Source organism: Ostrinia nubilalis, chromosome 25, assembly GCF_963855985.1.
Source record: "Ostrinia nubilalis chromosome 25, ilOstNubi1.1, whole genome shotgun sequence".
In the NCBI taxonomy this organism is placed as follows: domain Eukaryota; kingdom Metazoa; phylum Arthropoda; class Insecta; order Lepidoptera; family Crambidae; genus Ostrinia; species Ostrinia nubilalis.
The window spans coordinates 6161601-6184525 of NC_087112.1; the positions used below are offsets into that span (position 1 = coordinate 6161601).

The window sequence follows — 22925 nt, forward strand, 5'->3', positions numbered from 1 at the left end:
ATGTAAAATGAGTGATCCCGGGATCTGGTCTGGTCCACGGAGCGGAAAACGCAATATTGAAAGGCCTCTCACATGTTAGACCAACGAGACGAGCAACGTAGGACCGGTCGGTCGAAGTCCTTGGGGTAGGTCCTTGGCACGGTTTTCACCAAAGCGCAGAATAAATATCAAACACATTTCCTCTCGTCACCTCTCCGCTTTGGTGGAAACTGGGATACGTTTAAGAATCTTTGCAATCAGTTGCTAGTTGTACAATGGTTACGCAACTGCTACGCCAGTGACAGCGGCGCGACAAATTACAGGTGGCACTAGTTTCCATACATTTTCCAGTTTTCGCAGTCGTATTCAAACTGTACAATTAGCAGTAGCTAAGATTTGTGATAATCCCGTGGGTCTTAGGCTGAGTTGCACCATCTTACTTTAACAGTAAATAATATAACCATAACAGGTGATTTTTATATGGAGTTTGACAGACTTTTGACATTTGATATAGGTAAGATGGTGCAACCCAGCCTTATGCCTGTTTTCACCATCAATCCCTAATTTTTAAGTGACCCCTATGAAAACAAAATTCCTGTAATGTGTTATCATAGAAGTCACTTAAAAATCAGGGATTGATGGTGAAAACTGGCATTAGTCTAGCAGAGGAGATCCTTTGAAATGAGGGTCTGTTTACCTGGAAGCTTCTGATGGAGGAGGCCTTGCCAGCCGCCTGCAGCTTGGCGTTGACCCAGGCCACGATCTCGCGCTCGATGATAGGGCTGCCGGTATTGGCCAGCCGCGTCAGCACAGATAGTGTGTAGGCTCGCATCAGCTGCCAGATCAGCGCTGCGGAAGAGAAGAGAAGATTAATTTGAAAATTATAAATAACTTGAAAAAATCGAACTGCCTAAGGCGGGAATTGAACCCACGACCTTCCGCTTGCCGGGCGATTGAGATGCGACTCTTAACGCTAAAAATTAAATAACTAAGAGAAGATTAGTTAATAAGAAACGTCGGCCGTTTGGTGTAATGGTTCAGAACGGACTACTATGCCGAGAGGTCCCGGGTTCGATACCCGGCCGGGCAGAAATTGAAATGATGAATTTTAATTTCTGTGACGGGTCTGGGTGTTTTCTATGTATAATAATTATGTATGTATTTACAAAAAAAAAGTATATAAGTATGTTTATCCCGTCGTCTAGTACCCATAGTACAAGCTTTGCTTAGTTTGGGACTAGAGGCGCAGTGTAAAATGTCCAAATATATTTATTTATTTATATTTAGTTAATATAAGGGGTGGAATTTCCACTTGATTTACTGGCGTTTGCACATGCATCAGCTATAACTCAGACTCAACTCAGAACATATTTTACTAGATGAAAAAATGGATGAAATTACTACTTATCAGCAGGGGAAAGATTGAGAGTTCAAAAACAGCGCATCAGCTGCCAAATCAAAGCTGATAAGGGAACACACAAACTCTAAGGACCTAGACAGGTTTCTATGTCCGGAATAATAATAAAAATAATACTTGGCTTGGCCCGTATCTGGTCTAACTTTTACCAGCATTAATGCTGAGATATAATATATATCACATATAAAAATAATAATAATGTACGGAAATGCATGAAATGTGGAAACCCGTCGCACGCGTCCGCGCCACACTGCGCTGCTCATACTATTTTTTGATACGCGTGCGGAATACCCGCTCGAGTTTAGCGTTTAGCGAAGACTCTTGGACGAAAAAATTTTGAAAGTTACAAGAAAAAACACTCGATTAATGAAGCATCAATCATTACAATGTTCTTTATTAGAAGTCAGCCGTAATAATTTAAAGAATAGCGTTGTGTAAAATTTACAATCGATTTATAGATCTTAACCTAACCATGCAGGTGCGGCATTCTATGGTGTATAAGTGTGAACGTAGGATCATTAGGCGTAAGCGTGGCGCCTTATAAATGCTTGTATGGTGTTACAGACGTGGTACACGTGACATCAGTAAGAATCAGCCTGTCGTGACATAGCTGTGAGCGTGGCATGTGTTACCACGGCGTAGTTGTGACGTGGCATGACGTCACGAGCGTGTGCGCTAGGTGTGAGCGTGTGTTACCGAGCGTGAGCGTGGCGTTGCCCTCGTTGATGTCTGCGCCGGCGATGCCGACGAGCGAGAAGCCGAGGCGGCGGCCGAGCTCCACGCGTAGTTGTGACGTGGCATGACGTCACGAGCGTGTGCGCTAGGTGTGAGCGTGTGTTACCGAGCGTGAGCGTGGCGTTGCCCTCGTTGATGTCTGCGCCGGCGATGCCGACGAGCGAGAAGCCGAGGCGGCGGCCGAGCTCCACGCGTAGTTGTGACGTGGCATGACGTCACGAGCGTGTGCGCTAGGTGTGAGCGTGTGTTACCGAGCGTGAGCGTGGCGTTGCCCTCGTTGATGTCTGCGCCGGCGATGCCGACGAGCGAGAAGCCGAGGCGGCGGCCGAGCTCGACCGCGTAGTTGCAATTCTCAAGGCGCTCCATGAACTTGCGAAGCTTGGAGAACTGTCGGTGCACCTGCAGAAGTTTTTCATATTTGTTTAGTAAGTGAATCAAGTGAATCACTACATAAGTCATCGAATCTTGTGCTTAAGAAGCCTTTACACTTTTTGGAAAGAAACGATTTATTTTTCAAACTGGTTTTTGGCATTTATTAAGTGTGGTACAATACTCATTATTATACTATGGTGGTACTGTTAGGCAGCAATGAAGTACGTGTAGTACTTGCATGGGTAAACAAGAATAAGAATAAGAATAAGAAATTTATTCATAATGTTCATTACAGTCATGTCAAACTTTCAAAATTTATGATCTAAAACAGAGATGGTGGATTTGAATCCTTTCGGGGTCAATTTTGAACAAGCTGGCATTGAAATATTCTTTGGATTTGTTTGACAATGTGTCATACTCGTATATGTAAAATTTTTGTGAATGCAGACCAATGAAACCTTGTTGGTGATCTTAACTTTTTAACGGATCTAGCGAATTAGGACCTTAGTGTCACGATTTACGAGCGACTTCACGACAATAGTCGAGCAGTAGCGGAGATCGCACCCGCGTTCCTTGAATTACGAGACGGCCAGACTGACTAACCGTAAAGGTAAAAGTTTTGAAGCATAAACAAGCAATAGTCTACCTTCTTCCAGTCGACGATGCCGGGCTTGATGATGTCGTAGAGCTGGAAGATGACGAGCCCGTCCGTCAGGTCCGAGTAGAGCCAGTTGACGTGCGGCGCCACGCCCATCGAGTTCATCCAGTTGCGGTACGCTGGAAAATGGACGCTTATTATTGTAACGCTAAGGAAGCTAATTGAAAATACGATTTCAGGGTCATCTCTAGAAGTATGAAATACAATCGATTGGATTTGCACGAAAGGAAAAAAAGGATGAATCGAATCGATTCATCCTTTTTTTCCTTTCGTGCAGTTTGCAAATTTATTTTATTTATTTTTTATTTTATTTGTTAACAATGTTTACCTAACACTGCTGTAGTTGTTAGGTAAAAGAGAATGTGGCATTTTACTGAGACCTCATGCGGGAAATATTTCTCACCAAGAAGTATGTCTGATGTTTTATGTCATGTTCATAGAGTAGCATTGGGTGAGGGACAAATACTGCCCTGCTTGAGACTGGCTGTTGGTACTTGTATACTGCTCATTCTTCTCCCCTACATGGACAAGACGAGGAGGACAAGACTAGTGTCCAGCTCGGCGGCTTATTGCAGCATCAGCTTAGCATGAAACAGGCACCGCTAGGATCTAACTAAGGTCTCATCCAGCTGCAGTACTGCTGTCCGACTTTCTGTCTGGTCTTGTCGAGCTAGAAGCAGGCGTCTTTGAGGTCCTGTATCTAGTCCATCATCGTCGGCAGTAGGACAAGTGACTAATGCCTGTTGTCACCATCAACCCCTAATTTTTAAGTGACCCCTATGGTAACACTTAACAGAAGTTTTAATTTCATAGGGGTCGCTTAAAAATTAAGGTCTGGTGGTGAAAACGGGCATAAGGATCTGGCTAAGAAACTCACTCTTCTCCTCCCTGGTCTCGTCCAGCTGGTGGTACTCCTCGGTGTCGGCCTGGCGCTGCAGGCCGGGGTGCTGGTTGAACAGGTTGGCCACGAAGGCCAGGTTGAGCTTGTACACGCCGCCCACCACGTCGGCCGGCGCCACGAAGGCCCGGCAGCGGAGTTTAGCGGCTTGTAGGAGTATCACGACGAAGCAACGGCTTTCCAAATGTGGCTGAGATACTATGGGCTACTCACTCTTCTATTGAGCTAGTTAGCCCCGCCCACCACGGCAGCTGACGTCACAAACGCATCTCCAATGGCAGGATGCTGATTCTCTATTCGCTTTGGCGCGACTAAAGTAGGTACTCGCTCTAACTTCTCCTTGGTCTTGTCGAACGGGAATCCGCTTAATGAAGCAGGCACTTTTAGGATGTGTCCAAAGTCTCGTATACTAGTCATTCCTCTCCCCCTAGTCTAGTACAGCTTGGCGGCTTATTGCAGCATCAGCTTAGCATGAAACAGGCACCGCTAGGATCTAACCAAGGTCTCATCCAGCTGCAGTACTGCTGTCCGACTTTCTGTCTGGTCTTGTCGAGGTAGAAGGAGGCGCCTTTGAGGTCCTGTATCTAGTCCATCATCGTTGGCAGTAGGACAAATGACTAATGCCCTTTTTCACCATCAGTTCCTAATTTTTAAGTAACTCTTATGGTAACATATACCAGAAGTTTTGTTTTCATAGGGGTCGCTTAAAAATCAGGGACTGATGGTGAAAACGGGCATAAGGATCTGGCTAAGGTACTCACTCTTCTCCTCCCTGGTCTCGTCCAGCTGGTGGTACTCCTCGGTGTCAGCCTGGCGCTGCAGGCCGGGGTGCTGGTTGAACAGGTTGGCCACGAAGGCCAGGTTGAGCTTGTACACGCCGCCCACCACGTCGGCCGGCGCCACGAAGGCCCGGCAGCGGAGTTTAGCGGCTTGTTGGAGCAGCACGACGAAGCAAGGGCTTTTCAAATGTAGCTGAGATACTATAGGCTACTCACTCTTCTTTTGAGCTTGTAGACCCCGCCCACAACAGTAGCTGACGTCACAAACGCGAAAAGTATCTACAGCGACTGGTGGTTACTTAAGTTTCACGACGAAGCAAGGGATCTCCAAATATGACCAAGGTACTATAGTCTACTCACTCTTTTTTGAGCTTATAGACCCCGCCCACAAAAGTAGCTGACGTCACGAACGCGCTAAATGTGTCTCCAGAATGGTGCTGTCTGATTGCCTTCTTTTGAGGCGACCAGAGTACTTACTCTTGTTCTAGCGTTTAAGCGAAAGATTTTCCAAGTGTCTTTCGCGCAAGCGTCTTATCGCGCAAGTGCTGTCTGATTCCCTACTTACTTTGACGCGACCAAAGTACTTACTCTCATCCTTGCGCATCAGGAAACTTGCCTGATATTTTCCAAGTGTCTTTCGCGCACGCGCGTAAACGTCTTTTCGTGCGCGCATATGGCTTTTCACGCCATTGACTTTGCGCAATTGCCTTTCGCACAAGCATACCAGAATCCCTCCTTGTTCTCGTCAAGTAGAAATTATCTTTACGAAGCAGGCACCTTTAGGATCTGGTTAAGGTACTCACTCTTCTCCTCCCTGGTCTCGTCCAGCTGGTGGTACTCCTCGGTGTCGGCCTGGCGCTGCAGGCCGGGGTGCTGGTTGAACAGGTTGGCCACGAAGGCCAGGTTGAGCTTGTACACGCCGCCCACCACGTCGGCCGGCGCCACGAAGGCCCGGCAGCGGAGTTTAGCAGCTTGTTGGAGCATGACTTCGGCACGGCGGAGGAGGTCGCTCTCCTGTGAAGGTTTACAGTCTATTATAGACACTATTTTAAAAACCCACGGTAATTTAGATAGATTAATACTACACCAAATATTTTACAAAATCCAGAACCTTGCTGTCTAATTGATCGACAGTTCTGCGTGCTATGTGCCTTGCCCATTGTCACTCAAGAAGAGACACTCAAAAATAACAGTGAAAAATGTTCAATAGTGCCCAATAGGTGTCAATTTGTTTTTTATCCTACGAGTAACTTACCAATATTTCATTTATCTTTATAAATAAAACTTGCGATTTTATCCCCCAAAATTTGAAGCTCTTGTCTGCATGGAAAGTGATAAAGGTCGTAAGCAAAAGCAAATTTCACCTGGTATGCTCAACCATAAATGATCAATATCCAAGTTAATCTCAGCCTGAGCGCGTCCAGAGTGACGCCCGCATCTTCAGGAGCGATCTGCTTGAACAGGTGTGAGTAGATCTCAGAGTCAGCCACGTCCTAGAGATAGGGAGAGAAGGTCTACTCCAGAAGTCCAAGACTCACCCTGAGCGCGTCCAGAGTGACGCATGCATCTTCAGGAGCGATCTGCTTGAGCAGGTGCGAGTAGATCTCAGAGTCAGCTACGTCCTAGAGATAAGGCGAGCAGGTCTACTCCAGAAGTCCAAGTTAGACTCACCCTAAGCGCGTCCAGAGTGACGCCAGCATCTTCAGGAGCGATCTGCTTGAGCAGGTGCGAGTAGATCTCAGAGTCAGCCACGTTCTAGAGATAGGGAGAGGAGGTCTACTCCAGAAGTCCAAGACTCACCCTGAGCGCGTCCAGAGTGACGCCAGCATCATCAGGAGCGATCTGCTTGAGCAGGTGCGAGTAGATCTCAGAGTCAGCTACGTCCTAGAGATAAGGCGAGCAGGTCTACTCCAGAAGTCCAAGTTAGACTCACCCTAAGCGCGTCCAGAGTGACGCCAGCATCTTCAGGAGCGATCTGCTTGAGCAGGTGCGAGTAGATCTCAGAGTCAGCCACGTTCTAGAGATAGGGAGAGGAGGTCTACTCCAGAAGTCCAAGACTCACCCTGAGCGCGTCCAGAGTGACGCCAGCATCATCAGGAGCGATCTGCTTGAGCAGGTGCGAGTAGATCTCAGAGTCAGCTACGTCCTAGAGATAAGGCGAGCAGGTCTACTCCAGAAGTCCAAGTTAGACTCACCCTAAGCGCGTCCAGAGTGACGCCAGCATCTTCAGGAGCGATCTGCTTGAGCAGGTGCGAGTAGATCTCGGAGTCGGCCACGTACTAGAGATAGGGCGACGAGGTCTACTCTAGCAGGATCGCCTCGGAAGCTAGAGCGAAGAGGTCCAAGTGTACTCACGCTAAGCGCGTCCAGAGTTACGCCTGCATCTTCAGGAGCGATCTGCTTGAGCAGGTGCGAGTAGATCTCGGAGTCGGCGACATCCTGCTGGAAGTTGGTGCAGCGGCGCGTGACGCCCGCGCTCTGCAGCTGGTGGTAGACCAGAAGTCCAAGACTCACCCTGAGCGCGTCCAGAGTGACGCCTGCATCTTCAGGAGCGATCTGCTTGAGCAGGTGCGAGTAGATCTCGGAGTCGGCGACATCCTGCTGGAAGTTGGTGCAGCGACGCGTGACGCCCGCGCTCTGTAGCTGGTGGTTGACCCAGCGGAGCAGGATCGCTTCTGGAGATAGGGCGAGGAGGTCTTCTCCAGCAGGATTACCTTGGGAAACATGGCGAGGAGGTCTACTCCAGCAGGATCATATCGGGAGATAGCAGAATCGCCTCGGAAGAGAGAGTCAACAGGTTTACTCCAGAAGTCCAAGTGTACTCACCCTGAACGCGTTCAGAGTGACGCCTGCATCTTCAGGAGCGATCTGCTTGAGCAGGTGCGAGTAGATCTCAGAGTCAGCCACGTTCTAGAGATAGGGGGAGGAGGTCTACTCCAGAAGTCCAAGACTCACCCTGAGCGCGTCCAGAGTGACGCCCGCATCTTCAGGAGCGATCTGCTTGAGCAGGTGCGAGTAGATCTCAGAGTCAGCCACGTTCTAGAGATAGGGGGAGGAGGTCTACTCCAGAAGTCCAAGACTCACCCTGAGCGCGTCCAGAGTGACGCCCGCATCTTCAGGAGCGATCTGCTTGAGCAGGTGCGAGTAGATTTCTAGGGTGAGGAGGCCTACTCCAGCAGGATCGCCTCAGAAGCTAGAGCGAGGAGGTCTACTCCAGAAGTCCAAGTGTTCTCACCCTGAGCGCGTCCAGAGTGACTCCAGCATCTTCAGGAGCGATCTGCTTGAGCAGGTACGAATAGATCTCGGAGTCGGCGACGTCCTGCTGGAAGTTGGTACAGCGGCGCGTGACGCCCGCGCTCTGCAGCTGGTGGTTGACCCAGCGGAGCAGGATCGCTTCTGGAGATAAGGCGAGGAGGTCTACTCCAGCAGGATAGCTTCAGGAAATAGTGCAAGGAAGTCTACTCCAGCAGGGTCACCTTGAGAGAGAGGGCCAGCAGGTCTACTCCAGAAGTCCAAGTTAGACTCACCCTGAGCGCGTCCAGAGTGACGCCAGCATCATCAGGAGCGATCTGCTTGAGCAGGTGTGAGTAGATCTCACAGTCAGCCACGTTCTAGAGATAGGGAGAGGAGGTCTACTCCAGAAGTCCAAGACTCACCCTGAGCGCGTCCAGAGTGACGCCCGCATCTTCAGGAGCGATCTGCTTGAGCAGGTGCGAGTAGATTTCTAGGGTGAGGAGGCCTACTCCAGCAGGATCGCCTCAGAAGCTAGAGCGAGGAGGTCTACTCCAGAAGTCCAAGTTAGACTCACCCTGAGCGCGTCCAGAGTGACGCCAGCATCATCAGGAGCGATCTGCTTGAGCAGGTGCGAGTAGATCTCAGAGTCAGCTACGTCCTAGAGATAAGGCGAGCAGGTCTACTCCAGAAGTCCAAGTTAGACTCACCCTAAGCGCGTCCAGAGTGACGCCAGCATCTTCAGGAGCGATCTGCTTGAGCAGGTGCGAGTAGATCTCGGAGTCGGCGACATCCTGCTGGAAGTTGGTGCAGCGACGCGTGACGCCCGCGCTCTGTAGCTGGTGGTTGACCCAGCGGAGCAGGATCGCTTCTGGAGATAGGGCGAGGAGGTCTTCTCCAGCAGGATTACCTTGGGAAACATGGCGAGGAGGTCTACTCCAGCAGGATCATATCGGGAGATAGCAGAATCGCCTCGGAAGAGAGAGTCAACAGGTTTACTCCAGAAGTCCAAGTGTACTCACCCTGAGCGCGTCCAGAGTGACGCCTGCATCTTCAGGAGCGATCTGCTTGAGCAGGTGTGAGTAGATCTCACAGTCAGCCACGTTCTAGAGATAGGGAGAGGAGGTCTACTCCAGAAGTCCAAGACTCACCCTGAGCGCGTCCAGAGTGACGCCCGCATCTTCAGGAGCGATCTGCTTGAGCAGGTGCGAGTAGATTTCTAGGGTGAGGAGGCCTACTCCAGCAGGATCGCCTCAGAAGCTAGAGCGAGGAGGTCTACTCCAGAAGTCCAAGTGTTCTCACCCTGAGCGCGTCCAGAGTGACTCCAGCATCTTCAGGAGCGATCTGCTTGAGCAGGTACGAATAGATCTCGGAGTCGGCGACGTCCTGCTGGAAGTTGGTACAGCGGCGCGTGACGCCCGCGCTCTGCAGCTGGTGGTTGACCCAGCGGAGCAGGATCGCTTCTGGAGATAAGGCGAGGAGGTCTACTCCAGCAGGATAGCTTCAGGAAATAGTGCAAGGAAGTCTACTCCAGCAGGGTCACCTTGAGAGAGAGGGCCAGCAGGTCTACTCCAGAAGTCCAAGTTAGACTCACCCTGAGCGCGTCCAGAGTGACGCCAGCATCATCAGGAGCGATCTGCTTGAGCAGGTGTGAGTAGATCTCACAGTCAGCTACGTCCTAGAGATAAGGCGAGCAGGTCTACTCCAGAAGTCCAAGACTCACCCTGAGCGCGTCCAGAGTGACACCAGCATCTTCAGGAGCGATCTGCTTGAGCAGGTACGAATAGATCTCGGAGTCAGCCACGTCCTGCTGGAAGTTGGTGCAGCGGCGCGTGACGCCCGCGCTCTGCAGCTGGTGGTTGACCCAGCGGAGCAGGATCGCTTCTGGAGATAGGGCGAGGAGGTCTACTCCAGCAGGATCATATCGGGAGACAGCGGGAGACAGCAGAATCGCCTCGGAAGAGAGAGTCAACAGGTCTACTCCAGAAGTACAAGTGTACTCACCTTGAGCGCGTCCAAAGTGACGCCTGCATCTTCAGGAGCGATCTGCTTGAGCAGGTGCGAGTAGATCTCAGAGTCAGCTACGTCCTAGAGATAAGGCGAGCAGGTCTACTCCAGAAGTCCAAGACTCACCCTGAGCGCGTCCAGAGTGACGCCAGCATCTTCAGGAGCGATCTGCTTGAGCAGGTGTGAGTAGATCTCACAGTCAGCTACGTCCTAGAGATAAGGCGAGCAGGTCTACTCCAGAAGTCCAAGACTCACCCTGAGCGCGTCCAGAGTGACACCAGCATCTTCAGGAGAGATCTGCTTGAGCAGGTGCCAGTAGATCTCAGAGTCAGCTACGTTCTAGAGATAGGGAGAGGAGGTCTACTCCAGAAGTCTAAGAGTACTCACCCTGAGCGCGTCCAGAGTGACACCAGCATCTTCAGGAGCGATCTGCTTGAGCAGGTGTGAGTAGATCTCACAGTCAGCTACGTCCTAGAGATAAGGCGAGCAGGTCTACTCCAGAAGTCCAAGACTCACCCTGAGCGCGTCCAGAGTGACGCCAGCATCTTCAGGAGCGATCTGCTTGAGCAGGTGTGAGTAGATCTCACAGTCAGCTACGTCCTAGAGATAAGGCGAGCAGGTCTACTCCAGAAGTCCAAGTGTACTCACCCTGAGCGCGTCCAGAGTGACACCAGCATCTTCAGGAGAGATCTGCTTGAGCAGGTGCGAGTAGATCTCAGAGTCGGCCACGTACTAGAGATAAGGCGAGCAGGTCTACTCTAGAAGTCCAAGACTCACCCTGAGCGCGTCCAGAGTGACGCCTGCATCTTCAGGAGCGATCTGCTTGAGCAGGTATGAGTAGATCTCAGAGTCAGCGACATCCTGCTGGAAGTTGGTGCAGCGGCGCGTGACGCCCGCGCTCTGCAGCTGGTGGTTGACCCAGCGGAGCAGGATCGCTTCTGGAGATAAGGCGAGGAGGTCTACTCCAGCAGGATCATATCGGGAGACAGCGGGAGACAGCAGAATCGCCTCGGAAGAGAGAGTCAACAGGTCTACTCCAGAAGTCCAAGACTCACCCTGAGCGCGTCCAGAGTGACGCCAGCATCTTCAGGAGCGATCTGCTTGAGCAGGTGCGAGTAGATCTCAGAGTCAGCCACGTTCTAGAGATAGGGGGAGGAGGTCTACTCCAGCAGGATCGCCTCGGAAGAGAGAGTCAACAGGTCTACTCTAGAAGTCCAAGTTAGACTTACCCTGAGCGCGTCCAGAGTGACGCCTGCATCTTCAGGAGCGATCTGCTTGAGCAGGTGCGAGTAGATCTCAGAGTCAGCCACGTTCTAGAGATAGGGGGAGGAGGTCTACTCCAGCAGGATCGCCTCGGAAGAGAGAGTCAACAGGTCTACTCTAGAAGTCCAAGTTAGACTTACCCTGAGCGCGTCCAGAGTGACGCCTGCATCTTCAGGAGCGATCTGCTTGAGCAGGTGCGAGTAGATCTCAGAGTCAGCCACGTTCTAGAGATAGGGGGAGGAGGTCTACTCCAGCAGGATCGCCTCGGAAGAGAGAGTCAACAGGTCTACTCTAGAAGTCCAAGTTAGACTTACCCTGAGCGCGTCCAGAGTGACGCCAGCATCTTCAGGAGCGATCTGCTTGAGCAGGTGCGAGTAGATCTCAGAGTCAGCCACGTTCTAGAGATAGGGGGAGGAGGTCTACTCCAGCAGGATCGCCTCGGAAGAGAGAGTCAACAGGTCTACTCTAGAAGTCCAAGTTAGACTTACCCTGAGCGCGTCCAGAGTGACGCCTGCATCTTCAGGAGCGATCTGCTTGAGCAGGTACGAATAGATCTCGGAGTCGGCGACGTCCTGCTGGAAGTTGGTGCAGCGACGCGTGACGCCCGCGCTCTGCAGCTGGTGGTTGACCCAGCGGAGCAGGATCGCTTCTGGAGACAGGGCCAGCAGGTCTTCGATGCGTTCCTGGAAATAGATTGGTGTTTTAGATTGTAGTGGGCCAGATTCTAATGCCAGGACAAGAATGTACCTCGCTTGCACTTTTCTGTGAAGACACAAAGATAAGTTTGTAAGATCTTTGTAAAGGCAAGCTCCTGTGCCCTGTTAAGATCAGAATGGAAATCAATTCCTCTAGTTCTTTTCTTCTTAGACAGGAACTAAAAGACAGGTCGTGTTGGGAATTTATCGTTTTAGTTCTACAGATTTAGTTCTTTAAAGTATGTTATAAGGCTAAGCGCTTGTGCCCAGTAACAGGTCAAGATAGTAATCTACCTACTAGTTAGTTTTTTTTCTGCAAAGAAACAGATTGTAAAGCTTTAATCACACCAACGCGTGAAATCGCTATCGCCGGCGCGATCATAGGCCACCCATGACAGTCCGCGCGACCTGTCATTGTAAGACAGGTTTATCTATCAACACTGGAATGTAGTCATTGAGAACGTGTAAGGCCAAGCTCCTGTGCTGTGACTCACCTGGTCGTTGAGGAGTTCCGTGAGACCAGGACAGTGCTCCAGGGTGATCTGGTTGAAGAGACCGATGCGGATTATCTGCCAAAGAAGACCCAACACCAAGTGGGGTTTGCCTGCGAAGAAAGAAGTCGAATTTAGTACCTAAGTAGTCAATGCGTTATTTCAATAGACACAGCATTATCAATAAATGCTACATCTTTTGCCAAGCCAAAGAGTGGATTATTATGTCAGCCCATGACAGAGAGAATAGGTATTTTCTGGGCAAGCTCATATCTGCACCCCTCGGGAGAGTTTGTTACCAAGATTATAACATACATTCTTCTGATTGAATTCGTCACGGGTTCCAAGCCAAGACACTCGGCCATCGCTGGGCTACTCAACTTTCACTGGACTGTGATCTTGACTGTACAAGAGCTTTATGCCCGTTTTCACCATCAATCACTAATTTTAAGTGACCCCTATGTAAACAAAATTCCTGATAAGTGATACCATAGGGGTCACTTAAAAGAGTGGGATTTAGACGGGAATAAGAGGTGGTATTGGGTCTTATCTTTAGCGAGACCGTGTGCGTCTATATTGACGATATTGCACCCGATGGCCTGTGAGGCCACCAGAGGGCGAGGATAAGAGGTATATTAGATCCGTATCTTACCCTTAGCGAGACCGTGTGCGTCAATATTGACAATATTGCACCTGATGGCTTGTGAGGCCACAGAAGGCTGGTTATAAGAAGTGATATTAGACCCGTATCTTACCTTTAGCGAGGTCGTGCGCGTCTATATTGACGATATTGCACCCGATGGCCTGTGAGGCCACAGAAGGCTGGTTTTAAGAAGTGATATTAGACCCGTATCTTACCTTTGGCGAGGTCGTGCGCGTCTATATTGACGATATTGCACCCGATGGCCTGTGAGGACACCAGAGCAAGCGTCAAGTTCTCGTGCTTGGTGTATAGCGTCAGGTTCTTCTTGTTGATCGCGCGCTCGTCTATCGTGTCTGGGCAGGAGTGGTTGATTACTTTGCTGGAAAAGAAAAAGGGATTTTAAGTAACAGGTGTGTTAAAGAAATGACATTGAAAGAAACACAATAACGAAGAAGGTAGGAAGGCTTTATCAAGTACCAAAGATTTTGTGGGTTTGGAAGATTGTGGTAGATTCCTATAATAACATTACAGGGGTATCAAAAAAATACTTGAACTTGTATACCAACCTAGTGGGTTATGTGGGGCTTTCCCTACCAGAAGGACAGGGCATACCAACCAGCTAAAAACCTACCAGTGTCCTGGGTGAGAGCCATTAAACTTGAATTAACCTGACTGACCGATAAAAATAAATTTTTTTTTGTGCTTCGGGGGTATCAATAAGTCGGCGGTTCGATTGAGCCATGTCACCATGTCAGATGGCTCTGACACCTTACTAAGTCTGACATGATAGAACAACCATGGTATTGCCAACCATATTTCGTTTCAGCCGAAACGAACGAACGAAGAGAGCTGGAAGACGTAGCGTGGGCAGGCCTCCCACTAGGTGGACCGACGATCTGGTGAAGGTCGCGGGAGGTACCTGGATGCAAGCGGCGCAGGACCGGTCTTTGTGGAAATCCTTGGGGGAGGCCTTTGTCCAGCAGTGGACGTCTTTCGGCTGAAACCATATTTACAATACAACAAAAACGGAAGAAATACTACTTACCACAGTATAAGACCATCCTTCAGCTTCTCGTACAGCTGCTTGCCCTCGGGATCGATGGGCAAGAGGTGCTTGAGGTCGGGGTCGTGCTCCAGGTTGCTGTTGATCCACCCGGAGAAAGCCATCTGTTCCTCCAGGCGAACTGAGTGGGTTGTGCCTGGAATGACACATTAGAATATAGTTTTGGTCCAAAATCGCACCTATTACAAATAATATTAAGACTAGCGGCCGTCCGCGACTTCGTACGCGTGGATCCCATTTTACCCCCTTAGTGAGAACCTATGTTCTAAAATGAACCCCCATGCAAAATTCGAGACTCCTAGCACTTGTAGTTTCTGAGATTTCGTGATGAGTGAATCAGTCAATCAGTGATCTTTTGCTTTTATAGATATACATAGATGCCAGGGTATAGTAGCTTGAAGGTAAAGCTCTCAATATTTAAGAATAAGAATAAGAATAAGAAGCGTTTATTTGCCAGAATACAGGTTATAAGGTTCTTACAAAAAATTTTTAGTACAAGTATTCAACCTGCATGCAGGTGTGCAAATACATTTTGTCAAGTGGTAAGTCAGTAGGATCACTCTTATTAACATTACATTCAATTATATCATTACATTACTTTAGTCAATTTATTATTTATCTACATTTACATTGTCATATTTTTATAATCCATAAATTCATTCACGCTGTAAAAACAGTACTCAAATAACCATTCATTCAATTTTATTTTAAATAGCTTACAGTCCAAAGTTTTTAAATTGTCTGGAAGGTTGTTAAACAATGTGATACACATATTGAATACATTTTTTCTATAAATGTAAGTGGAACATTGAGGCTGATATAACAGATTCACATACTGAGCCCTTAGTTTCCTTGTTTTTACTTCATTAAGTTTCTGAAATAAATTAGGGTGAGACACTACAAATGTGCAAACGTTCCTTATATACATGCAGGCTAAAGGCAGAATTTCTAATTTTTTAAATAGGGGTTTGCAGCTGTCTGTAAACCACGTACTTGTGATGGCTCGAATGCATCTCTTTTGGAGCTTAAAGACTCTTTCCACGTCTACGGAATTTCCCCATAAAATTAGGCCATAGTTGAGCACTGATGATACGTGTCCATGATAAGCAGTGATGGCTGCTTCAATGGAAACAGTGTTCTTTAGCGTTTTAAGGGCATATACGAACCGGTTCAATCTATTACATATTGTGTCAATATGAGTCTTCCAATTTAAGTTACTATCAATATGTAGTCCGAGGAACTTAACACTATCTACCTTTTCAATTGGATCACTATCGTGAATTAAGTTATTTGATAGATTTTTGACGAAGGACATGAAATACCATTATGGCTAAGTTTAATAACACTAGTTTTTCGCTTAGTCGCGGTAAGAAAAGTAACAATTCTTCTCACCACCGATAGATGGCGTTGCTTGCTCATTAATTCACAATGGCATGTCGAAAAGAACCTCGATTATTTAGCCATAATCTAGACGAATTCGGAGCGTTTCTAACGTTATAAAATAACAAAGAATATGAGTCATTCTGTACAAATCTATTTTTAATTTAGTAAAAACCAAAATTAAGTATCTAGTCATCATTATTAGTGTGACCGTTATCTTAAAGACTAATAGGACTAGCGCTTAAATCAGTGCCTGAGGCATGGGAGCGGCACATAAGGGTTTTTATAACGTCAAACGTCAGCAAGACTTCAGATCACCTTCAAAATTATTATGCTTTATCAGGATACGAAAGGATAATTATCGTGATAATAACAAATGGATAATTATCGGTTGATAATAACGAAAAAATGCGCTCGCGAAAATGACCTGTATTTGAAGTTTTCTAACGTGTACCTATTTCCGCACTTGCGTCTAGTGGTGGGCGTTAATCAACATAGTTATAAAACCTATCTATTTAGCTCCACAATGATCACTAGTTATCTAGCGTGTATCTTATTCTGTTGATAATTATCCGATAATTATCATGAAGCGTAATTATCTTGATAATTTCGAACCCTGTGCTTTATCATGTCACAATATGTCCTCCCGTGCCGCTCCCATACCTCAGGCAATGACTGAGTTAATAGCTAAATATATTTTTGATTATCTACGTAACTCACCATCACTGGAAGCTTCGCTCATTCCGCCTAAGTGCTCCAGATTTTCCTTTTTACTGACTGCCTGCTTGAATGTGCTGGCGACCTGCAAGTTCACATAAATCAATTAGGTATTATTACGGCCATCAATTTATTCTAATCACCATACATTACATTGTTATGTCATCACTCAGTTATCAATTGGCTTGAGTGGAAATGGGTTATGGGTTCGAATCCTAGTAGGTGCTTAACCCTTTCAGACCTGAATTATTTTTTTTCACCCGATCAATTTAATTAAATTTATGCAACTAAAGTATAGTAAGATATCTAAGAAAAAAATCATGAAAAAAATCCTAGTGTTATACTTTTCGAGAAAATGCATTTTCTTTTTATGTCTACAAATGTGGCCATCCGTCCCACGTGAAAAAAAACTTAAGGATTAACAGTGTTATTGAAATAATAGAACGTACTATTTTGGAACTCTTTTTAATTAGTTTTTATAAAAAAAAAACTTTTTTTTGTCTAAATAACAAAATTAAATCTCTTCTTTCATCATCATCATGATCATCATCATCTGAACCATCCACCGCTGAACATAGGACTCCCCCAATGGTTCCCATGTTGCCCGTTTGGTAGCAGCCTGCGTCCAGAGCTTTCCTGCTACCTTTATGATGTCGTCGGTCCACCTTGTGGGTGGACGTCTCACGCTGCGTTTTCCGGTACGCGGCCTCCTCTCCAGAACCTTGCTGCTCCATCGGCCGTCAGTTCTGCGTACTATGTGCCCTGCCCATTGCCACTTCAGCTTGCAAATCCGTCGGGCTATGTCAGCGACTTTAGTTCGTTTACGGATCTCCTTATTTCTGATTCGATCTCGTAAAGAAACACCGAGCATAGCCCTATCTATAGCACGCTGTACAACTTTGAGCTTCTGTATAAGGCCTATAGTGAGAGGCCACGTTTCCAAACCATAAGTCATCACTGGTAACACATTGGTTGTACCTACACTTTAGTCTTCAGGCACTGAGGTCATCATCATCATCATCATCATCATCATTTCAGCCATAGGACGTCCCAACCGAGTTGGATTCGACGATTGACCTCTTTCTCGAAATTGGACCTACCTAGCTGAATCGTTTGTCCGAGGTAGACATACTTGTCAACAATTTCGAGGAATCGATCAATGGCTTCTCCATTCTCTTAGTTATCTGAAGATAGCACAAAATCAGATAGATTTCCGTCATCTCAGTGTTCTCAAGGCCTCTGGTAAGGACATTTTGACATTATATTATCTGGACATAAAAAAAAATGATTTACATAATTATTTAATACATAAAATAAATATATTATATTATTTCTAACATAAATGTATTTCTGAACAATAAAAAAGTTGAAATAAAAATGAATTTATAATAAAACCGTTATCACTTGGAACAATTTCAAAATGCTTAGTTGCCTCCTGATGGGATCATTTGAGTACAAATCTAAAAGTCGAGATTAGTAATACAAAGACAACACAAAATACACAAATTGTATGTTCCATGTGTCCCTTGTAATAATAAATACACGCTAGTATTTATTACAGAAGATATCTGTTACTATTTCATATTTTTCCGAAATAGAATAAAGAGCTCACCTGCACAGTTCAAATCACGCTCGGGCACTGGTTGAAACTTGTCAATTAGTGCTATTATACCACGAGAGATGGCGTTAAAAGTACTGAATTAGGTAGTTTATTATGTGAACAAATGAAGACAACCATTTTAAGTTTCAAATGTACAGAGTTAAGTTTATAATTTTGATTTATATTTTATGTCTACAATTGTGGACGCCAGGTCTGAAAGGGTTAATAATATTTATTATCATGAGTAGGCCTAAGATGCGCGCCGTGATAACTTTTATCGACGTCAAAATCTAAGGGCAAAATCGATAAAATGGCGTGATAACCACTTATCGCGGAGCGCATTTTAGGCCTACTGGTCATTAATCCCCGTTTTCAGCATCAATCCCTAATTTTTAAGTCACCCCTATAGTAATACATAACAGGAATTTTGTTTTCATAGGAGTCACTTAAAAATTACGGATTGATGGTGAAAACGGGCATGAGTCTCTTCTACAGGAGAACGACCCTCTCTTATTTTCAGAGGCAAATAGAGGGTTTGGGTTATACTCCCTGGCCATATGGGTTGGGGATGCCTGATGTTTTCGCATATTTTTGTCCTATTGTCGCATTTTACGCAATCCATGGGAAGTGAGAAAAATTTTATACTCTTGTAATCCTATAGTGACCGACTGTTACAACAATTACTTCATTAAATGAATAAAAATAATACATTATGTATTATTGCTATGAGTCAAACTTATTACACATTTTTCTCTAATCAAAGAGTTATCAATTTATTATTGTGAATTAAGCCCTTATCATTAAATTTTAGATATTACTTGTACGCCTGTTATCTTATGATATCTTTTCCTTGATTCATAGTAACTCAATAACGTAAAATTAGAACTCAAATTTTGAATAACTAATAAAAGTTAGATATTATTTCAAACGAATAGATCAGTTTTATTTCGACACCGAAAAAAAATTTTAATTTTACAGACAACAGCACGTCAGACTATACATTTTTCTTGCAAATTAACCTCTATTACAACTTCATAAGAGACATCAGTGTTTACCTTGATGTGCTATCGTCTGTATAGTCAGCGTCAAATAGTTTGTGACACCCAAAGTAACTAATAAGTTCGCAACACATCTTTATTACAATTTGAATAAGTTTATGAACTTATTGTCCACTGTGGGTGTCACGAACTATTTGACGCTGACTGTAAGTGTACATGACTGAAGCAGGTACATTTTTAATTATAGTCTACATGTGTGTACTCTGCCGTTTTATTTTACTGTGATTTCGCACCTCAAACAAAAAACAAATAGTGGTGGGAGCGTTGACCGAACGATCAGGGTTACGTTATTCATGCGAGAGCCGAGATGTTTTCACAAAACAAATAGAACAGCCAAACAGCTTTTAAAAAAAATAAAAAATATCGCTGCTATTTTAAAATCTCTAGAAACATTTATTCGCAATGTAACTTGCAGCAATATTTATTTAATAGCAAATTAATGTTATCATTTGCCTTGAGCCGGTAACTTCTTTAATTTCCATTCCATTCCAAGTTCCCTGTCATGTGTAATATTTTTTCTGGTCAAAATATGTACATGTGCACGCAAAATATGTAATGGAGTAAAAGACGATTTTTTTAGGGGATTTGAAAATTTATTTTAAGAATAATAGTAGACTTCTCCGGGTAAAATCCATTTAATAAGTTATTTAGTTCATAACAGCCTGTCTGTTCTTATTGAGCTGTGTCAATGTGAATAACTGATTAACTTAACCATCTATTTGACCTGGCAATTTATTGGTTTATTGCTTTATTGGCCCGTGACGGGCTTAATCTGAGTAAACAGCTAACGTGCTTAGCAATGAACGGGTTAAGTGCTCAATTAAATAATGAGATAAGGGAATACAAACAAAGTTGATGACAATGAGGAATTTAAAGACCGCGGTTGAACGGAGAATTTTAGGGCGAGAGAAGTTACAGTGGAGCGGGAGATGGAAATTGTCCCATACATATCCAAGCTAAATGCATGATTTTCGACTGGAGGTTACCTGTTGGGCCTTGAGGTTGGCGCACAGCTCCTCGAACTCGTTGAGCGAGATGCCATTCTTGCGGGCGTCTCCGTTCACGTTGCCGTTGACGCCGCGCCCGTGCCTCGAGCTGTAGTACTGACTACTGGCCAGGGGACTGAAGGTTACCTGCTGGGCCTTGAGGTTTGCGCACAGCTCCTCGAACTCGTTGAGCGAGATGCCATTCTTGCGAGCGTCTCCGTTCACGTTGCCGTTGACGAAGCGCCCGTGTCTCGAGCTGTAGTCCTGACTACTGGCCAGGGGACTGAAGGTTACCTGTTGGGCCTTGAGGTTGGCGCACAGCTCCTCGAACTCGTTTAGCGAGATGCCATTCTTGCGGGCATCCCCATTCACGTTGCCGTTGACGCCGCGCCTGTGCCTCGAGCTGTAGTCCTGACTACTGGCCAGGGGACTGAAGGTTACCTGTTGGGCCTTGAGGTTGGCGCACAGCTCCTCAAACTCGTTGAGCGAGATGCCATTCTTGCGGGCGTCTCCGTTAACGTTGCCGTTGACGCCGCGCCTGTGCCTCGAGCTGTAGTCCTGACTACTGGCCAGGGGACTGAAGGTTACCTGTTGGGCCTTGAGGTTGGCGCACAGCTCCTCGAACTCGTTGAGCGAGATGCCATTCTTGCGGGCGTCTCCGTTCACGTTGCCGTTGACGCCGCGCCCGTACCTCGAGATGTAGTCCTGACGATTGTCCAGGGGACTGAAGGTTACCTGTTGTGCCTTGAGGATGGCGCACAGCTCCTCGAACTCATTGAGCGAGATGCCATTCTTGCGGGCGTCTCCGTTCACGTTGCCGTTGACGCCGCGCCCGTACCTCGAGCTGTAGTACTGACTACTGGCCAGGGGACTGAAGGTTACCTGTTGGGCCTTGAGGTTGGCGCACAGCTCCTCGAACTCGTTGAGCGAGATGCCATTCTTGCGGGCGTCTCCATTCACGTTGCCGTTGACGCCGCGCCCGTGCTTCGATCCGTTGTCGTAGTACTCCTCGATCATGCACCGGACCTGAAATCATTGACGTATCATGAGGCAGGAGCAAGACTACCAGAGTTAAAAGGAGGATTTGGTCTAAAATCCCCGGGGTTGGGAAGGCCTGATGTTCGCCGCATGTGTGTAGAAGTATTTGGAAGAAGAAAGTGACGGTGGAATTTCCCCAACAACCCTTTGACTGCATTTGTTGCTCAATTGTTGGTTGGTATAAAAGAGTAGCCCTTTCTTTGGTTTTTCCAAACTCCTACTGGTTTATTGTTATCAAGTTAAAATAAATAGTGGCTATGACGCAAGTGATCAAGGGGATGAGAAATGTTCCAAGCATAGGTAGCCATACTAGTCATCTAGCTCCGGGAACGATTCTACTTATTCAAATGTCAGCTTGCGATCTATTAATTTTAATAAACCACTACAATTGCGTCGTATTCCCAACGTTATCTGACAAATAAACTTGACAACTGCAATTGATTTTGATAAATATGGAAATGTATTACGATCATTCCAATCCAAATACATAAAACTGTATTTAATTAGCTTATGTAATGTGGTCAGGGCACAGCAATCGGGCTAAGTGACATCAATTTGCTGGTTGATTAATTAATAGCTATAATATGACTAGTTCCACATTAGCTACGAATCTATGATAGTACATTATAGTACCTAATTTGATGATTCACGCAATTAGTAACTTTAGCTTTGGTATTGGTATTGTATTTTTATGTGCGAAGTAAATATTACATTTCGCACTTTTTTATGTGTAAGAAATAATAATAATTATTATGTAAGTCATATATTTTAATTGAAACAAATAAATCTGTTCTGTATCAATCAATTAGCTAAAGTTATGAAATCAATACCAACACTATAAAATATTTTATACTTTATGGTCAATTAATTGCTCAGCTAACAATCGCTCCATTCATGATATCGAGTTGAAAGGCATGCACTGAAGTGTACTTTTTACAAAAAAAATCTGGTATTTTTATTTATTTTAAATTCCAATCTACTTTCGCTTTTCATTAACCGACTACTGTATAAACTTTCGTTTGCATAAAAGGTGTTTTTAAGTGTTTCCGCATATTATCTTTATAATTTTTGTAGCCCAATATAATTTTAATCTCGGTTAAGTGGCCCCACGCGTGCATGCCAAAATTAGCCAACTTGGCAAAATAAGCGAAAAAAAACTGTACTTTTAAATAGTTGTACACTGCGGGACAAAATATTAGGGCACCGAATAGTTTTCTTTGGTTGTTACATTTTCTTACATAAAGAAATTACATAGTGTATGTCTTGTTGGTTGTCCTATTAAATAAATAAAAGAAAAATACATTTTATAAATATACATGTTTGATAGCTGTGAATGCATATTTCCTGTTCTTTTTCTTCTCAATTAAGTGATTGCCTGTGTTTTCACAATTTATTCTGCCAATATCAAACATGCAGCAAATTACATACAACTAGCACAGTTTTGGCAGCAAACACAATATTTAGGTCGGTCAACTGTCAAATGCTGTCTACTCTACAATCGATATATTGATTATTTTTGGTTAAATCGATACTGTAGAAGTGTAGAACATCGCTCGATAGAATTGTTAATTAATTTATCGATATGTAGCGTTTGATGGGTTTTCCGTTGTTTTCTTACACGTATCATGGAATTAATGTAGATGTATACAGTTTTTATCTTTTTTTTTACAAAAATAGAACATACATAAATATTTGTTTTTAATTAAACTTAAAGTAGGTCTAGTATGTTTTAACAAGTTTATCACGGGATTTCTCACCCGAGGCAGTTGTTTTTAAGGTGAAATATAATTTTCAAGATATTTATTTTGCCATTATAAATGCAAAAACTATAATAAAGATTGCATTTATACCAGTATTCAAACGGTAATCATTACTGCCGCGGGGTAAAAACTATCTTTCATTTTGGTTAATAGCG

At 45.4% G+C, this 22925-nt stretch overlaps 1 protein-coding gene across 1 annotated transcript in view; it reads right to left on the reverse strand.

Annotated features, from left to right (window-relative positions):
• Positions 1-22925, reverse strand: part of LOC135084186 (plastin-3) — a 65470-nt gene that overhangs the window by 6081 nt on the left and 36464 nt on the right. The window contains exons 3-12 of the mRNA XM_063978927.1: positions 20855-20998; positions 16332-16413; positions 14214-14367; positions 13384-13547; positions 12529-12638; positions 11828-12022; positions 5642-5852; positions 3150-3280; positions 2383-2530; positions 677-828 (exon numbers count right to left, since the gene is read on the reverse strand). Of these exons, the coding sequence (XP_063834997.1) occupies positions 677-828; positions 2383-2530; positions 3150-3280; positions 5642-5852; positions 11828-12022; positions 12529-12638; positions 13384-13547; positions 14214-14367; positions 16332-16413; positions 20855-20998 (1491 nt within the window). The remainder of the gene's footprint in view (positions 1-676; positions 829-2382; positions 2531-3149; positions 3281-5641; positions 5853-11827; positions 12023-12528; positions 12639-13383; positions 13548-14213; positions 14368-16331; positions 16414-20854; positions 20999-22925) is intronic.